Source organism: Gavialis gangeticus, unplaced genomic scaffold (assembly GCF_001723915.1).
Source record: "Gavialis gangeticus isolate Ggan-Ray unplaced genomic scaffold, GavGan_comp1, whole genome shotgun sequence".
Taxonomy (NCBI): domain Eukaryota; kingdom Metazoa; phylum Chordata; order Crocodylia; family Gavialidae; genus Gavialis; species Gavialis gangeticus.
This window is the reverse complement of record NW_017729015.1, coordinates 9,987,760-10,005,438: the sequence shown is the minus strand read 5'-3', so window position 1 is coordinate 10,005,438 and position 17,679 is coordinate 9,987,760. Positions and strand designations below refer to the sequence as shown.

The window sequence follows — 17,679 nt, the reverse complement described above, 5'->3', positions numbered from 1 at the left end:
GGGGGCAGGGTGTGCGTTTATGGGGTGTGGGGGAGGGGGGAGGGGTGTGGGGACCCCTGCAGGCCCCCCTGTGGCACAGCAGCAGGTGGGGGCACTCAGGGTGCTCATGCCCGGCACTGGTGCCCAGCAGTGTGTGGCTTTGGCCAGTGCTGCACATCGCAGTGAGTGGAGGCTCTTCCTCCCATGAAGCTGGGAATGAGGCACAGTAGGGTATGTTGGGGGGGGTATATGCATGGGTGTCTTGCTCCCATCTCCCATGCTCGTGGGCAGAAGGGCTGGGTGGGAGGCAGTTCATTGGGGGGGCACCACGGGGCTGGATGAAAGTGCCTGGCAGGCCAGATCTGGCCTATGGGCTGTATTTTGCCTGCCCCTGTTCAAGTGGGATTTCAATGGAGTAAAGATATCGTATCTTCTTTAACAGAAAGGAAGTGTCAGCAATATCCTGAGATGCAGCTGGTATGAAGTGAATTTTCATTTGTACATTAAATGACATGAAAGATTTTCCCCCTTCCCCTGCCCAACTTTAGATGGTGAATTTAAAAGAAAAGATTAGAGAGCTCCATCAACAGTACAAGGAGGCATCTGAAGTAAAACCACCTCGGGATATTACTGCGGAGTTCCTTGTGAAGAGCAAGCACAGAGATCTGACTGCACTTTGCAAGGTACAAGATGCCAGAACTAAACAGCTTTCTGCCCACAAACTATTTCTCCCTACAAGCTGAACAAGCAACTGTTTTTTTGGGTTTTTTTTTCAAATTATGCTTTGAAATATGCATGCCTGTGGTGATGGTGGGTTAGAGCCTTCTGTAAAGTAGTAATAGAAGAGCCTCGGCACTAGGGGTGTGTGAGGCAGGCCCTATTTGATTGGGATTGGGATTTGGCCCAAATCAGAGACCGATTAGATTCATTGATTGGGATCACTGTCCCTGATTCGGTTCAGCCAAATCCGAATCTGAAGATTTGATGCTGATTCAGACATAGCAGCAATTTGGACATAGGCACAGTTTAAATGTTTTCTCTACACACCCTGAGGTAGCAGGCACAGCTTGTGATTGCTGTGATGCTGGGGCGCATGGAGCATCCCACAGGAGTGTGGGGGGGGCTCCACATGCTCAGCGGTGAACCCAGAAGCGGACCAGAAGTACTTCCAGTCCACTTCTGGGTCTGCCAGGGAGTATGCTAGGGGCCCCCCTCTGCCTCCCCAGCTCGGCAATCAGGCACGGGGGACCCCAGGTGTTCCCCCCTGACCCAGGAGGCACCAGTCACCAAGCTGGGCACGGGGCACCCCCCAGCATGCTCCCTGGTGGACCTGGAAGTGGACTGGAAGTGCTTCTGGTCTGCTTCCAAGTCTGCTGCCAAGCACGCTGGGGAGCCCCCCACGCTTCTGTAGGACACTCCATGTGCCCCAGCAGTGCAGCATTCACAATCCCCTGCTACCTAGAGGTATGTAGAAAAAGCATTTAAAGCTGTCTCTATGTCCGAATCTTTCCAAATCTCTCCAAAGCAATTCGGAGGGATCCAGTTTGATTTGGAGAGATTAAAGGGTCCTCTGATTCGGATTCGGAGATTCAGCCACCAAATTAGGCCAGATCTCCACTGAGTTGAATCAGGGACCGAAGCTTCACACAGCCCTAACGGGCACCATCTCACTTCAGGATCTGGAATTTCAGGCTGTGGGGACGGACATAGTAAATAGGGGTGTGCAAAGCGGGCAGTATTTGATTTGGATTCGACCCGATTCAGGGGGCAATGATTCGATTTGCTGATTCGGATCAGTCCCAGTTTGATTCAGCCGAATCTGAAGCTTCAATTCTGATTTGGAGAATCAGCGAATTGGGCATAGACACAGCTTTATATGTTTTTTCTACGTATCTCAAGGTACCAGGCACAGCTTGTGAACACTGTGGTGCTGGGGCAGATGGAGCGTCTCATGGGAGTGGGGGGGGCCCCTGCATGTTTGGTAGTGGACCCCCCCAGCTCAGCAGTCACCCACAGGGGGACACCCAAGTCCCTCCTAGACCCAGGGGGCACCAGTCGCCGAGCCGGGGGTGTGTGGGGTCCTCCACACACTCTGGCGGACCTGGAAGTGCTTTGGGTCTACTTCCAGGTCCACTGCTGAGCATGTGGAGGACTCCCCACGCTCCCGTGGGACGCTCCGTCCACCCCAGCATCTCGCCCTTCACAAGCCACGCCTGGTACCTCGAGGTACATGGGGAAAAAAACATGTCAAGCTGTGTCTATAGCCGAATTGTTGACTCTCCAAGTCTATTCAGAGGCTTCCAATTCGATTCAGAGAGATTAATGGGTCTCCTGATTTGATTTGGAGATTTGGCTGCTGAATGTCCTCCAAATCGAATCAGCAACTGAAGCTTTGCACAGCCCTAATAGCAAAGCATTGAGCTAAGAGCTTTTTGTGATATCTTTTCTTAGACCAGCTGGATAGTTGGGAAGAGAGAGGTATCAGATAGGCTTTGGGGCACAAAATGCCATTCTTAGTTTAGATTACAGTTCAGCTTTGGCACTGGATCGTACTACTAGATGATGAGATGATTTTCTGGAAAAAGTATGGTTTTATGGAGAAGTGCCTATCCTGTGAGGCCAAAATGTCTGTAATTGAACAACATATATGAAACTTGTGGTTATGAAGACATCATCTGCCCCAAACAGAGCTCTGTTTATGGCAACTTTGCTTCTTCAGTTGGATGAGTAGTTTCTTTTGATAGTGCTTTTGGTGCTACCTGCTTGGGTTGGTTGCCTTGATTCCTAGACCCAGTTCTGTTCCTTGGCAGAATCCAAAGGCTCCTGAAGTCATCTGCTTCTCATATCTAATCACTTGAGTCCTTCTGGCTCTTTGTTTTATGATTCTACAGGTTCTCCAACAGAGACTGTTTACTAGTATGCTAGGAGGCTAGCACTATATTATTTGGTTAAAGTACTTCCCATGCAAAATTGTCCAGTTCCAATAGCTAGGAGAACCATATACTATCTCACTCCACAAAGTCTGAAAGAGAATCCCTGACATTCTCTGATTTTTATGCGTTTTGGGTTTTTTTTGATTGTTTGATATGCTAACATTCCAGGAATGTAAACATTTCTATATTGGTCTGTGTTCTGCTGCATAAATGGGTATTGCAGATGTGAAAGATGCCTTTTAGTCTTTCTGCTGGCTTCATTAGGAATTGGCTCGAACCTTATTCTGATCAATGTTTAAAGGTCCTATATTATAAGTAATAACAGGCAGTACTATAATATAAAATTTTAATAAATTTAATTTTCCCAACTTGGGAGTTTTTAAATGTTTTTATATTACTTTAAAATATAGTGGGGGGGGGGTTGGTTCAGTTTTATGCGTGGGATAATGCATCCAGAACATACCTCTGTCACTGAGCTATTGCAAAAGTGACCTTTTGTAATGCAACAAGTTTACAGTATAAACTTCAGTTATTGCTTGTTATCATACTTGGAAGAAAAAATCGTGACTAATATCTGCTCTGAATCTGCTTAATTTTTTTTAGGAGTATGATGAATTAGCTGAAACGCAGGGCAAGCTGGAAGAGAAACTCCAAGAACTTGAGGCTAATCCACCAAGGTAAAAACAAAAATTCAGCTGGTGGGGGGATGGGTAATTTTGGGTTTACTAGAGTGAGACGATTCAGGAAAGACAGTAACTTTCATTTAGGTTACACCTTTTTTGCAGAAATAATATTTAGTGGTCTTGTATTATACTTTGTTAGCTGGATGCAGTTGCATGATGGTTGAGTGTCCTCAGTTTCAGAAAATCAGTGTTCTCCAGTTTTACCAGTGACTTATAAAACATTAGAAGCTTTTCTCTAGGGGGGTGTCCTATTGATATGGCTACCCCAGCTGTAACTAGTGGTCTGACTTAAACCTTTGAATAAAAATCCTTGAAATACCCATTAATGAAAATTCCCAAATATTGGTACATGTGGATGTTTTTTGGCATCATGCCGTACAGATTCCTCAGTTTTTCTTCTAAAACACTACAAATTATAGAAGTGCCCCTTGAATTGTGTATAAAAGCTGGATGTAGTATCCAGCAGCAGTCACAAGTCCAAGGTGCATATGTAATATAACCACATTCATCCTACTTGATATCTTTTTCATGCATGCCTTTTGATTATCCACTGTGAACCTGCATCTCTATCTCCTTTTCCTTCCACTATCACTATTTCCTAGGATAATCACCCACATGGTAAACATGGCCTTTATTCTTTGTAGATTATATATTACTACTACTTTGGGCCATATTAAGCAAACAGTATGTGATATGGGTCTAATTTACCCACTGGTTTGGATTGCTCTTGCATCAGTTACCCATTCTTTTCTACTTCTCTAGTCTTTTGTCATTTGCAAACTTTATCTGTAGTTTTAATTAAGTTTTCTTTGGGTTGTTTAAATAGTATAGGACCAAGAGCCAATCCCTACTGAGCCCATCTAGTGCATCTGCTCAATGATGATTTCCTGTTTATGATCACATTTTGAAGTGCTGAACAGACAGAGAAATAAAACAACTTAGGCTCAGCTCCTTAAAGTTGCTGTTCATGTACATAAGTCTTCAGCAATGGCAGGCACCTAAAAACCTTTGAGCATCTGGATCTTACCTTCTATGGTCCTGAATTAAAACTGTTTCATATCTCATATGTATTTTGTATATGAAGACTTTTTATATCACTGCAGATAAGTAAAATGGACTAAAATAACTTAATTTTCTCCTATAGAAGCTGAAAAATATTGAGTGCAGTCTGAATGGAATTGCAACTCTTCTTTAAATAGAAGACCTCTCTTGTTGTTCTTTATAGGACTAAGGTCATAAGTATGTGTTTGGAGAAGCATATATGTTTGCACGCACAGATACAGAATGTATTGGTAGATTGGCTAGGCTGCAGTACTGCAGAAGGACCTGGGGGTCACAGTGGACCATAAGCTGAATATGAGTGAATGGTGTGCACCTGAGAACTGTTCTAAAAGCTTGTATTCTTAAGATTTTAGGCAAAAACTTCCAATTGTGAACAATTTCTTTTTGCCATTAATCTCAAAACTTTTATGTTGTTCCGGATCTGCTCTGTAAAGAGGAGAGAAGGAATAATCGGGATGCGAAGGAAGTTAGAAGGAGGCAGACCTGCCCCTTAATGGTGCAACAGAAAGGAATAAAACACAAATCAGGACCAGGAACACTAAAACGTTGCAAGTTTTAATTGTGTGGAAATGATATGCTGTTGTTATAGGACATGATCCAGGTTATTAGGGTTCTGAAAATATGCATGCTTTCCCTCAACAGGTTTGAATTTTAGCTTAGATTTAAATATGAACATTATCTGTACTTCCAGTTCTTAGTTTGAGTAATTGCAGTATCCCTGTGTTAGTAATTTCAGGTAAATATGATTTATAGTCTCTATCTTTTCCTCCATTTCCATGTATTTTGCCTGGGAATACAAAGAAGTTTATAGCTTTAGTTTGAAAACATTTTGTAGACAAATAGTTCCGAAAATGTTTGGATCAATGTACCCTGTTCTTTCTTTTAAAAATGCATTATCGACAACTACGCACCCTTATCAGATGTACAATTTAAAAATGGTTCAAGACCCTGTGCATCTTTCTAATGTTTTAGTGTGTACAAAAGTTAGTTTGGCTGTTGTTCCTAGCCCGGAATTAAAGTAATGTGTGTAACTATTTATCACAGAGGGAAAGTCTGCTGTGGCTGCAGTTTTAACTGAAGATGTATTATATTTTTTGTCTACTCTTACATTGGTTAAATAGCTTGATATTCATCCTTGTTTCACCATACTTATTTCCAGAAGTGCTGTTTTCAGGTAGAAGGTCAGGATTGTTGGAAGTAGGATCCACCTGCATCCTTTGAGAGAAAAATGTTTGCAGAATTTCAGTCGCTACAAAGTAAAACTTTCTCTTACTATTTGTTTTCTAGTGACGTGTATCTATCCTCAAGGGACAGACAGATACTTGACTGGCACTTTGCTAATCTAGAATTTGCTAATGCGACCCCTCTGTCTACACTGTCACTGAAGCACTGGGACCAGGTAGCCAATTCATAAATTCTATTTCTGTGTGATATCAGTCATTTCTAAGTTTTAAATATGATGCTCCTCAGCTTTATCCCTTCAACTCTCTTTTCCAGTATTTTTTTTGAGAATTACAGAGGTCTGTACATTTTGATTGATGGTGTATCATACAGCTCTATTAATATACACGTGGGCTTTACGTAGTTAATATTTTTTTATTTGCTGTAGGGAAATAGTCCGTACTGATTATTTTACCAGTTCGTGTAATTAATTAGGTACATCACTTTTACCTGAAAAAGTTCTGGTATTTATTCCAAACGGGTTACTGTGCCCATTAATTTATCCCTTCATTGCTTGATATGACTTAGTTATAATTACTTTTTATATTTTCATTTCAGGATGATGACTTTGAATTCACAGGCAGTCATTTGACTGTGAGGAATGGATATTCTTGCGTGCCTGTAGCCTTAGCAGAAGGGTTGGACATTAAGTTAAACACAGCAGTTCGACAGGTTCGCTACACAGCTTCAGGTAAACGAAACCTAACCTCAGAAATTGCTCCACGGAGTAACATTATCATCTGACAGTTGCTAGGTAACAGGTTTCATGTGCTTTTTGCACTGAGTACAGTCACCCAGAAAAGCAATGCCTGGTAAGATCATCTGATGATCTCACCATTGTACATCCTAACCTTGAAGCCAGGTTAAAGGGTTAGCACAAATGCTTATTTGTGCTCCAAAGGCTTCAAGGACATTATTCCTGTATCTCTGGATCTGGGGTGCCTTTGGGACTGATGGAACAAGTAATGGAGGAAAGGACCCCAAAGTTTGCACAGGTGCAGAATCAGTGCTACATCTTTGTCAAGATGAACAGCGTCTAATCCCTCTTTATCAGTATCCTGTCCCTTGAGGGAGGGCGAATCCTGTAGTTTCAAAGTCTTTGATATGGCAGTTGTATTAAACGATCTGTGAAAACCCATCTGTGTGTAGCTTTTGGATCATCTTCCAAATGGATAAATTCTCTTGATGAAACTCCTCCTTGGCCTGCTCTGGTTCTTTGGGCATGCTCTTAGGAGATTCCCTTTTTGTGTGGACTGTTTGCCCTTTTGATCAGTGTGGCCCTTCTGGTAACTACAGTCACCTGCATTTTACTGCTTGAAGGTGTTAGTTGATTGCAAAAAACTGGTACCTGTCAACTCTTCTACTAGAAATAAGATCTCTTCATCTAACCCATTTCTGCCTTGTGAGCCTTAAGCCATCATCAGTGTTCTTGGCTGGTATTAATGATTGTGTGTCAAATACCAGTTGCAAAGGACATGATGATGCAGCACAGTGTACCAAGTGTAAAGTTGGCCCATTATGTTCTACATGTTAGACTCAATGGGACAAGAAGAGAGTCAGTCTAATGTGTCATTAAAAAACTGTATAGTTTAGTTTGGGATTGTAGACACTAAAATGACTTGCTTATCTTGTTATGTCATGGTGTTGCTATACTCTAAAATTGGGGTTGTTTGGATTCTTTAACGGAACGGTTTTTAAAATTAAAGCTTAATTTACTTTCTTGGATTTAAAATGCATGGTTTTGAGCCATCTCTGCAATGTATTTTACCTTGAATTACTGATTGATTACAACCTTAATGCTCTCTTTCCAAAGCTTGTATTTGGAAATAGAATGGCACCACAATGTATCTGGGAGAAAAAGCATGACAGGATCATTCAGTGTTTGTATAGCATCCAGCACAAAGGAATCTTGACCCAAGGCTGAAGTTGATAAGTGCTGCAATAATACAAAAAATGACTAATTAAGGAGAAAAAATAGAAGAATCTTGTGATTTCTTCAGAGCTCAGTATAAGTTACCATGAAAACATTTTCATAGGAAGAGATGGCAACCAGAAAGCAAGCTAATTGGAGAGGATTAAAGGAAACCAGGATACCAGTATTTTGGAAGCTTCTTGTCTGAATATTTTGGCAAGCTAATGCTGTTCTCCTGCATTTTGCGTTGTCCAACCAACACAAAAAGTTGTTAGTGAAATATCTTCCTGTGTCATGGCGCTATGCAAGCTATTCCCTGCCTTCAGTTTCCTTTGGCTTCCTGTCACCTTTTCTAATAAGATGAAACAAGTTTGCCTGGACTGGCAAAACTCTGGGGCAAAGAATTTCGTTAAGAGTATTTATTTGCATAGTGTCAGTAGGCACAGTCCTGGAAGGTATTACAGGTATTCTAATTTTGGTCAATAAGGTTATGTTGTGAATTCAAGTACTTAAAAGTTAAAATAATGGTGGAGTTGATGTTGTCTATGCAGCCTGTTCTGGTTCCAGTTAAGGGTCTGCATTATGTTTTTTTTCATTGCAAGATCATACACTGTTTCTCTCACAGGACTAGTAAGTGAATGAACCTCTATTTTTCCCTCTCCTTTTCCAGGATGTGAAGTGATAGCTGTGAACACCCGCTCTACTAGTCAGACTTTTATTTATAAATGTGATGCTGTCCTGTGCACTCTTCCCTTGGGAGTGCTGAAACAACAGCCACCTGCTGTACAGTTTGTGCCTCCTCTTCCTGAGTGGAAAACGTCTGCAGTGCAGAGGATGGGATTTGGCAACCTGAACAAGGTGACTTGGCACAGAAGGAGGAAATGCAAGAGTACAATAAACAGGTTCTGAAATGTGTTGCATTAGGGAGAAACAGTCTGCTTCCATTTCCTTTTCGTCCTAGGTCCTTACTCTGAGAAATATGCAAAGAGCTATTTGAACAAAGAACTGAAATAAGGAGCTCTCCATACCTCATCCCAGCTAGTGTGTGGTGGTGGTGGACTGTTCTACAATTGCCATGTTTTAGCAGTGGATGAACTAACCTTTCTATGTAGTGAATTTTCAGACTGCCTTGGGGTGCTTCCATATGACATGCAGTGTATACAAAGTATTTTGTAAAAGCTGAGTTTTAAATTCTCTGCTGAAATTTGTGTAGAGGATATTTGCATTCTGTTATGAGTCTTCCTAATGCTTGAGCCTTCACCTTATTTCTAGGTGGTGTTGTGTTTTGACCGTGTCTTCTGGGATCCAAGTGTCAATTTGTTTGGACATGTTGGCAGCACTACTGCCAGCAGAGGAGAACTTTTCCTTTTCTGGAATCTCTACAAAGGTAACTATGTTGGCTGTTAAGTTTTATCATGTTCACTTCTATACAGTAGAAGAACTCAAAAGGATCACTTTATAAATGCTACTTCCTTCTCTGTAAATTACAGAAGATTGCTATTTCCATGTTATAAATGAGCAGTCTACAGTAGAAAGGAGCAGTGACTTGCCAACAGTCACAAGTCAGGAACAGAGCTGGATATAGAATACAGGTTAACCAACTCCTTCCTTCTTTTAAATCTAGACACCAGAACAGGACATATTTTGCATAGCTTTAGTGAAACTGATAGAGGTTGAATCACTGCTGTAATCCTTCCCAATATTTCCATTTATACATAAAGGATCACATTAGCTCTTCTTGTCATAGCATTGCTCTAGAAGCTTAGCTGTTGAATTGCTTTTTCTCTATGACCGTTAGTTTTGGAGTCGCTTCTTTTTAGGACACAGTTCTACATTTTGTATTTGACTGTACTAATAAAATTGAGCTCCAGTACACTGATGATGCTGTGATGTGTTATCACTTGGAAGCAGACCTTCACACAATTGTCAGCATCTTTACTGAGGCCTACAAGAAAATGGGACTTGTGCTTAGCATTCAGAAAACTAAGGTCCTCCACCAACAAGCTCTTAATGAGCAATCCCCAGCTCCTATAATTCAGATTCACAGTGAGATTCTTGAGAGTGTTCCGTATTTCCTGTACCTCAGGAGAAGCCATTTCTCATGGAAGCTGTCTCTCGTCATTGTAATGATGCCAAAATCCAGCATTGCCTCAAATGTGCAAGTGCAGCCTTCAGACACCTGAGGAAACAGGTGTTGAAAGATCACGACATCTGATGTGAAACCAAGATCATGGTTTATCAAGCAGTTGTGATCCCTGCTTTACTGTGTGGAGCTGAGACGTGGATAACATATAGGAGACACCTGAAGTTGTTGAAGTGCCATCAACGCTGCCTGTGAACGATCCTTCAAATCAAATGGGAAGACAGATGCACCAACATTAGCATCCTCTCACAAATGAACGCCACGAGCATCGAGCCAATGATCATCCAACATGAACTTTGCAGCACTGGCCACATCATCTGGATGTCTGGCTTCAGAAGTCTGGAGTAAGTTTTATTCTCCAAGCTCAGTCAAGGCACATGCTCCAGAGGAGGGGCAGAGAAAGCACTTCAAGGATGTCCTTAAGGCCAGCTTGAAAAAATGCAACATTGATAAAATCATGGGAGACTATCACCCAGGACTGCCCCAAATGGAGGAAGAATCTGCTGCAAGGATCTCAGTGCTTTGAAACCTTATGATGACAACAGGAAACAGAAAAGCGGGAGCGGCAGAAACAGCATGTTGCAGACCAAAATGAGAATCCAGAGCCACCACCCGGCACAGAAACACGTGCTTGAGCTGCAGCAGAGTCTGCCGGTCCTGGATTGGTCTTGTCGGCCATGTTTGGATCTACAGATAAGGCAGTCACGGAAGACAACTGTCCTCCACTGTGAAGAAGACTTAATAAAAGACTTTTGGACCTAGCTTACCAAGTAATTACGGATTGCTTTGTCTATCTGTCATCCTCAAATTTTACCAAATATTTTCCAGCCTAATGCTGTTCCTTGTGAAATCCTAATAGAAACATCCCTATTTGATCATTCCTAGTGAACAGATAATACATGATGATTTTAGTAATCTAATCCTGCAAACTGCCCCAACTGAGAAGTGTCCATAAAGCATTCATTTTCATTCAATCTTTTTTTCTTTTTTTCAAGTGAAGTATTGGCCTTGTGATATACATTACTGAATTAACGCTCTACTACCCCTTCCCAATACTGCTGTATTATATTACCAATATGTTGAGTATTGATGCCTTGTTCTTTTCTCCTTAGCTCCCATTCTTTTAGCATTAGTGGCTGGAGAAGCAGCTGGAATCATGGAAAACATCAGTGATGATGTCATTGTTGGGCGCTGTCTGGCAATTCTAAAAGGCATATTTGGCAGTAGTGCTGTCCCACAGGTAGTATGCCTATCTATATCCTTCTTTGCTTTTTTAAAACATCAGTCTGTATTAAACGATAACATTATCTGTCTGAGTGTGGTGCTTACAGCATGGTTGTCATGATGCTTTGCCTCCAAGGAATCCAAGAGTGCCAACTCTTGTTGTATCAGATTAATTTATGGAATGCACCTATCAAAGCAATGGTAGTCCTGCAAAATGACAGAGAGACTAGGGCTCATGCCTGTCTATAGTGGAGTGTACTTATGAACAACATATTTCAAAGAACTGCATTTCCTTCCATTTAATTTCTTTTTATTTGTGAGTATTTCTTAATGTAGAGAAAATAAACAACTCTTAGGGGGTCTCATGCTTTTTTTTCCCCCTTTGTAATCTACTGTTCATAAATTTGGTATCATAAGTGATTTCAGTGTCATCTGTAATGGAACTTTTTCTTGTTTCAGCCCAAAGAGACTGTGGTGTCCCGCTGGCGTGCTGACCCATGGGCCCGAGGGTCCTATTCCTATGTAGCAGCTGGATCTTCTGGAAATGATTATGATTTGATGGCTCAGCCAATTACTCCTGGTCCAGCCATTCCAGGTGCTCCCCAGGTGAGGCTGGAAAAATTGTATAAGGATTGACTTGCGTGAGATTCTAAGAGACTATGCTTTTTAAAAGGTATTTGGGCAATGGGAGTATTAAATCGTTATCTCCAGATAATGCCTAGAACTGGGTGGAAAATGGAATTTGTCCCACAGGAAATCCCAGCACCTAAAAACATCTTTTTGTACCAAATTGCAACAAACATTGAAAATTTCAGACTTTATTCTTGAAAGAGACTTTGACTCAGAAATGCCAAGATATTTCATTTTGATAACGTAAAAATATGTTTAGCATTTTACTGTATTTTTATATATAGTAAATACAAGTCTAAATGAAATATCTTAGTGAAATGATTGGAATTGATTTGTTTCAATAATTGATTCTGTTGCAGACTTCAGCAAAACTGCATAAACCTCCTTTTTTGACTTGGAACTATACCGTCAAAATATTTTGCTGTTTGATTCTGTTAACACTATTACAGTATAAAACAGGATTTGTTTCCAGATCTTCCATTTAAACAGAAGTCTCTGACTGATTCTGTAAAGCACTGATTCTCAACCAAGGTGCTATGAGATCCTTTTAAGGGTACTGCTCAATATTAGCACTGTTAAATGTGCTGACAATATGCATTTCAAATGGGAAGTCATAGTGTCAAAAACATTCTTACCTGTTTTGTTGTTTCTGAGTTCTTTGCAACAGAAGATTAGGTCTGTTATTTGTTTCTGTGGTCATATCTGTACAGTCAGGAAGCATATGCAGTAATGTTGTTTGAAAATACTCTCCTATGGACCTAACCTGAATGGGGGGAAAAATGCTATTTATGTTAGGGGTCAGCAACATTTTTGGACAGACTGCCAAAAACACCCGCAACCTCAACTTGTGAGATGTTGGCGGGTCAGGGGTGCATGTTGGGGGAGCTGCAAAGGGGCTGATCCTTGTTGTGGCAGCACAGCCCTAGCACCTTCCCTGCTGTCCGTGTCGAGGTGCATGTGCCAAACAAAATGCCTTTGCGTGCCATGCTCTGGCACCCGGGCTGGTGGTTGCCTACCCCTGATTTATGATATTATAGAAATGTTCAAACAGCTTTTCAAAATGGCATTCTCTGTTCCCTCTCCTGCCCAATTTTTGGCTCTAAAAGCTTTCAGTAATAATCTTTCTCTTTGAACTCTTGCCCAGCTATCTTGAACTAGCAAGAAAGTTTTCCCATACTGAGAGAGACATTTTGAGAGAGTTTGTGGGTTTGGAGATGCATGAGGATTTCTCTTTGGGGAAATGGTATTTGTTGCAGGAAAGCTTAAAACTTCTGATAGGTAGAGATAATAAATTGTGCCTAAAACAGCCTCTAGCTATATAGAGATGTTTGTTTTAATGTGGTTCTGCAGGGGAAAAAAAAGTATTTCTGGAAAAACCTGTACAAATTTTAACACAACGTGTTTTCTTTTTTCTTCCTAGCCAATTCCTCGCCTGTTCTTTGCAGGAGAACACACCATTCGTAACTACCCTGCAACTGTCCATGGCGCTCTTCTGAGTGGACTGAGAGAGGCAGGTCGCATTGCAGACCAGTTTCTTGGGGCAATGTATACTTTGCCTCGTCAAGCTACACCTGGGGTGCCCACACAACAGGCTGCTAGCATGTAAGGAAGATTGCAAGCTGCCAGGATAAGAGAACAATGAGATCATAGGTGCGTTTGTGGTGGTGTTGTTTCTGGGACCAAGATATCTTTGTAGTCTGTAGCAGTAGACACTGAAAGGACTGAGCCAGAAGCCACTTTAAGGGCATCACCTTTCCCCTTCCCTCCTCATGGCCCACTTAGAAGAGGCACCTATTCTCTTCACTTTTTCACAGATCCCCTTCTCCCTTTTTGCCCCAGTGCTTATGTCTACAGAGCCTCTTACTGCCAAGCCAGTCAGGAATTCTTGTGACTGCAAATCCATTTGGAAATTAGGTCCTGGGTCTGTGTAGTTATTTCTTTTAGCACAAAAGGAACTTACCCATGTGTTCCCAGGTCAAGAATTGCAGAAAAGGTTTAGACTCTCAAGCAGCCAGTTACTCTCTGTAACAACCGATGTAGAATTTGTCTTTATGTGGATTTTTTTTGTGTATTTTGTTTTGGAAAAAAAATATTTTTGATCAAGTTTCATTTCTTTTTCATTTGAGAATGAAATTAGTGCATCTGTTTCTTCACCAGTAACAGCAGAGCTTCAAATAACACTAATCACAATACCCTTCCCAAATAGCTCTTCAGCAACTGCATGATCATTGGACAGTCTGTAGGAAGGAGATTGGGATTCATACAAAAGTCTCTGTGGCTATATGGACCTTTCTTGATAGTCCACAGAGCACCATTTTGAGAATCACATTTTAACAGAAATACCAAACTAGTTCATGATATAGAAACAATATGATGCTCCTGGATATTTGTTGAGTATTTGATAGTGGATTCAACTTAACTAAAGTGCAAGTCGTTTGAATAAGAGCAGTAGCAGACTTGACCACTGTCCAGAGAAGTAGAAATTAAGAAAATGTAATTACAAGAAGTGTCTAACGAAGAAGGCTTGTTATAAGGATTGTCCTTTTTACTCCAATTACTACCCTGGAAAAAATGTGAACAGAGGATCTGTGAATCTCAGGTAGGTCTGAGAAATGATGAATGGAGCTAAAGCAGTAATAATCATAGCAGGAACAGTATTCAGTGAGAATGTGTTTGAAAAATTTCAGCACTCGCTGTCCCCGTCCTGGAGAAATCTAGACCCTGGTAACTCACTCTTAAAGAATGCCTTTCCAGCAGCCTCCCTACCCTGACAGGTATCTGGGGTAACTAATCTCAAATCACTTTGTATAAGTGCATCTTAAATACTGGAAGTGCCATCGAAAGACCATGCATATAGAAGTACTGGCCTGATGTGCACATTTGTGACAAGGGAATTGCAGCCTTCTGTAGTAGCTTCACCTTTGAAATGGTCCCAAGGAAAAATCATTGTAGCAATCTAACCTTGAGGTGGCAGTGTTACGGCTAATTATGCATCAGCACAGACTTTCATGCATCTTGCTGGACATGGATAGAAAGGCACTCCGTTGGCTATGACGACTGCCAGGGCACCCAGGAGCAGCCCTAGATCTAACACCCAAAAATTACATTTGTGTTGTACATATAGTATGCACACTGCTTGTGTAAGTTCTGCCCCCCTTGCTGGCAGTCAGTGAACAGGTCTCTGTCTTGTTTTTGTCCCACTGCTTTATTGAGTTCCAGTGTAATGTATAGCTTTTAGCAGTTAAAATTTAGCCTGTTGTGTACAATTCTGCCCATGCCAACCATGCAGAGTAGTTGTGCTATGATGAAAACAGTTTTCTTTGCTTCTGTGTTGCCTTGGGTTGGACTGGGTAGGGTTAGCCCTTTGCTATCTGTGCTCTAGCAAACTCCCTTTTCGCTCGGTGTGTCACAGGTCATCTGCAAACCTTGTTGACCTCTGAAGACAAAGGTGGTAGACAGTATTTAGGGAAGATAAAACAGCTGGGTATTAAAAATCAAAACATAATCCTGCCAAGCTCTTAATGGAATCACCCATCAGAACATCCACCTCAGCAACTTGCTAGTAGAGATTGGCTTCTGAAAATGAGCGTGTCTTCATAAATTGCTTCCACCATCAAGATGGATGCAGCTGGATCCCAACCAGAGGGGAAAATGGTCAGGTTATAACAGAGAAGTAATAGCCATCCCTTGTTTGGATCTGAGCCCCTGGTTCAAATAGCAGGTCCAGAGTGTGTTCATCCCCGTGAGTCAGAGCCTGCCACCATCTCGGCAGTGCCAGGGTAGTTGTGGCAAAAAAAAAATATTACTGGGGTGATGTAAAAAGTTGTGATCTCTGTAGATGGTGAAATAGTGCAACACTCCATCTGGGCTGCCGTGCTACTGCAATAAAGAACATGATGTTTTTAGGAGTTTCTGCTCAATGGAGCATCCTATATACTAAAATCTGTCTTCTCCTCCCAGGACATGTGTGAGGATGGTGCATTTGTGTTTAATTGTGGTTTGGAGAACTGCATATTTATGAGGGAATAGTGCCTAATCTCTGTTGCCATTTGTTTCATACTAAACTATATCTCAGTTGGAATCAGCTGCACTCACAATAGTGCTACAGCGCTATCCAACATCTCACAGATGCAATCAAGGGCCACCTCATTTAAGTAAATCATGGTTGGTATTGGTTTTTCCTTTCTGCTACAGTGAGTTTTAATCTCATGTTTGCTGGCTCCAGTTCTATGCTACTTCCACAGTAGTTGAATGGTGATGGCATTGAATAAAATTTTCTTGAGTGGTGAGTTTGCCAGAAACTTTCTTGTAAAGCACCAGCGTGACGTTAATAAGATCCAAAGTGGTGTTTTTAGTGGACAGGAAAGAAACAGAAAGGTAAAGAAATCAGTCAGACTGCAGATTGCTTTGTGAATTACAGACTGAATTCTTTAAGGTCAAAGTACTTGCTTCCAAATGCCATCTACTTTCACTTTCTTCCCTTAATGTGAAATTCCTCTGCAATCTTGTTGACACAGTCTTATTTTCATTACTGCCAGAGTTGGGGCCATATTAAGGAAAGGTGAGAGGGCACTATGCAAATACAATCATAGAGCAGCCCCGTGCAAAAGGTTTCTGAGAACCATGGAAACCAAGAGAACTCTATTCTAGCAGAGAGGTTAGTGTGGACATAGCTACACAGGTCTGACACAGGTGGGGCTTTGAAATGGGGATGTTTTACCTGTGCTCACCTGGTCAGAAGTAGTAGGTTAGCTCAGGCTAATTCTGCAGTGGACACATTCTCTTGAAGGAAAGCATCAAATGAACACTGTTCTCTGATGACCATTTCATTTAATCTCTGTGTAGGTTTGCGAGGTAACAGATTAGCCGTGCAAGATGCCACCCTCCCTGTTAGCAGACTTGGTGGAGTAGTGAGGAGGGTGTTGCTGTGAACAGAATGAGCTGAGATGCAAAGAATCGGAGGGGAATACTTCAAAACGCTTGCCTGCCAGGGCTAGGAGGCTGGGTAATGAGAAGAACTCAAAAGTCTCATTAAGAAGGAAGCTAGGGATGCAACTGCAGTTTGAGGCTGCCTTAACAGGAGTATTGTATGCAAGGCAGGAGGTGATAGTACTGCTATCCTCAGTACTACTGTACTCGGCAGTGGTTAGACTTCAGTTAGTATCATGTGCTGTTCTGGGCCCTGCAATTTAAGATGGGTGTGGAGAAACTGGAGAGGATCCAGGAATGACAAAGCTGATAAAGAGGCTGAAATGCAAGCTGAGAGGAATGGTTGAGAGAGATAGGTGCATTTAGGTTAGTGAAAAGGAGATTAAGTGGGTATATAACAGGCTTTTCAAACGTTTGAACAGCTGCTGTAAAGAAGAGGAAAGAACAACTCTTCTTCCTTGTCACAGAGGACAGAACACAAAGCAGTGGGTTTAAACTGCATTCAAGCAGATTTTGATTATATAGCAGAAAAACCGTTACTGTCCAAACACTAGGACAGTGGAGCGGGCTACCCGGGGGAGTTGTTGAATCTCCTTTGGAAGTCTTCAAGAAAAGGCTGGATAGACATTTAGGATGGTACAAGAATAGCACGTTTTGCATTCGTGCAGGGGCTTGGGCTAGGTGACCCTGGAGGTCCTTTGCAAAACTATGATTGTTTGATTCATAGGATTTGAAATCTGAAATAGGCTCTTTAGGAAGGATAGCTCATGTGGGAGTTCGTTAACGCTGAAAAGACTCTAGTTTTTTAAGGGCACAGGCAAATGATCAAATTTGAGAGAGCTAACGGGAGAAAAGGTTACCACAGAACACCTAGTGTCTGGTAATTGTGCACTTCCAATTTCTCCCTGGTAAGTGAAAGGTAAACCAGAGCAATATAGGGGTGATTTTCACTACCTGTGTAAT

At 41.7% G+C, this 17,679-nt stretch overlaps 1 protein-coding gene across 2 annotated transcripts in view; it reads left to right on the top strand.

Moving 5' to 3' along the window:
• KDM1A (lysine demethylase 1A) overlaps positions 1 to 13,890 on the top strand; it is a 52,603-nt gene extending 38,713 nt beyond the window's left edge. For both annotated transcript variants that reach the window (XM_019512195.1, XM_019512194.1), the window contains 9 exons: positions 528 to 662; positions 3,516 to 3,589; positions 5,945 to 6,056; positions 6,437 to 6,569; positions 8,461 to 8,648; positions 9,063 to 9,177; positions 11,046 to 11,173; positions 11,617 to 11,763; positions 13,208 to 13,890. In XM_019512195.1, coding sequence (XP_019367740.1) covers positions 528 to 662; positions 3,516 to 3,589; positions 5,945 to 6,056; positions 6,437 to 6,569; positions 8,461 to 8,648; positions 9,063 to 9,177; positions 11,046 to 11,173; positions 11,617 to 11,763; positions 13,208 to 13,393 — 1,218 coding nt within the window. In that variant the 3' untranslated portion in view covers positions 13,394 to 13,890. The remainder of the gene's footprint in view (positions 1 to 527; positions 663 to 3,515; positions 3,590 to 5,944; positions 6,057 to 6,436; positions 6,570 to 8,460; positions 8,649 to 9,062; positions 9,178 to 11,045; positions 11,174 to 11,616; positions 11,764 to 13,207) is intronic.
• Positions 13,891 to 17,679: the final 3,789 nt, after the last annotated feature.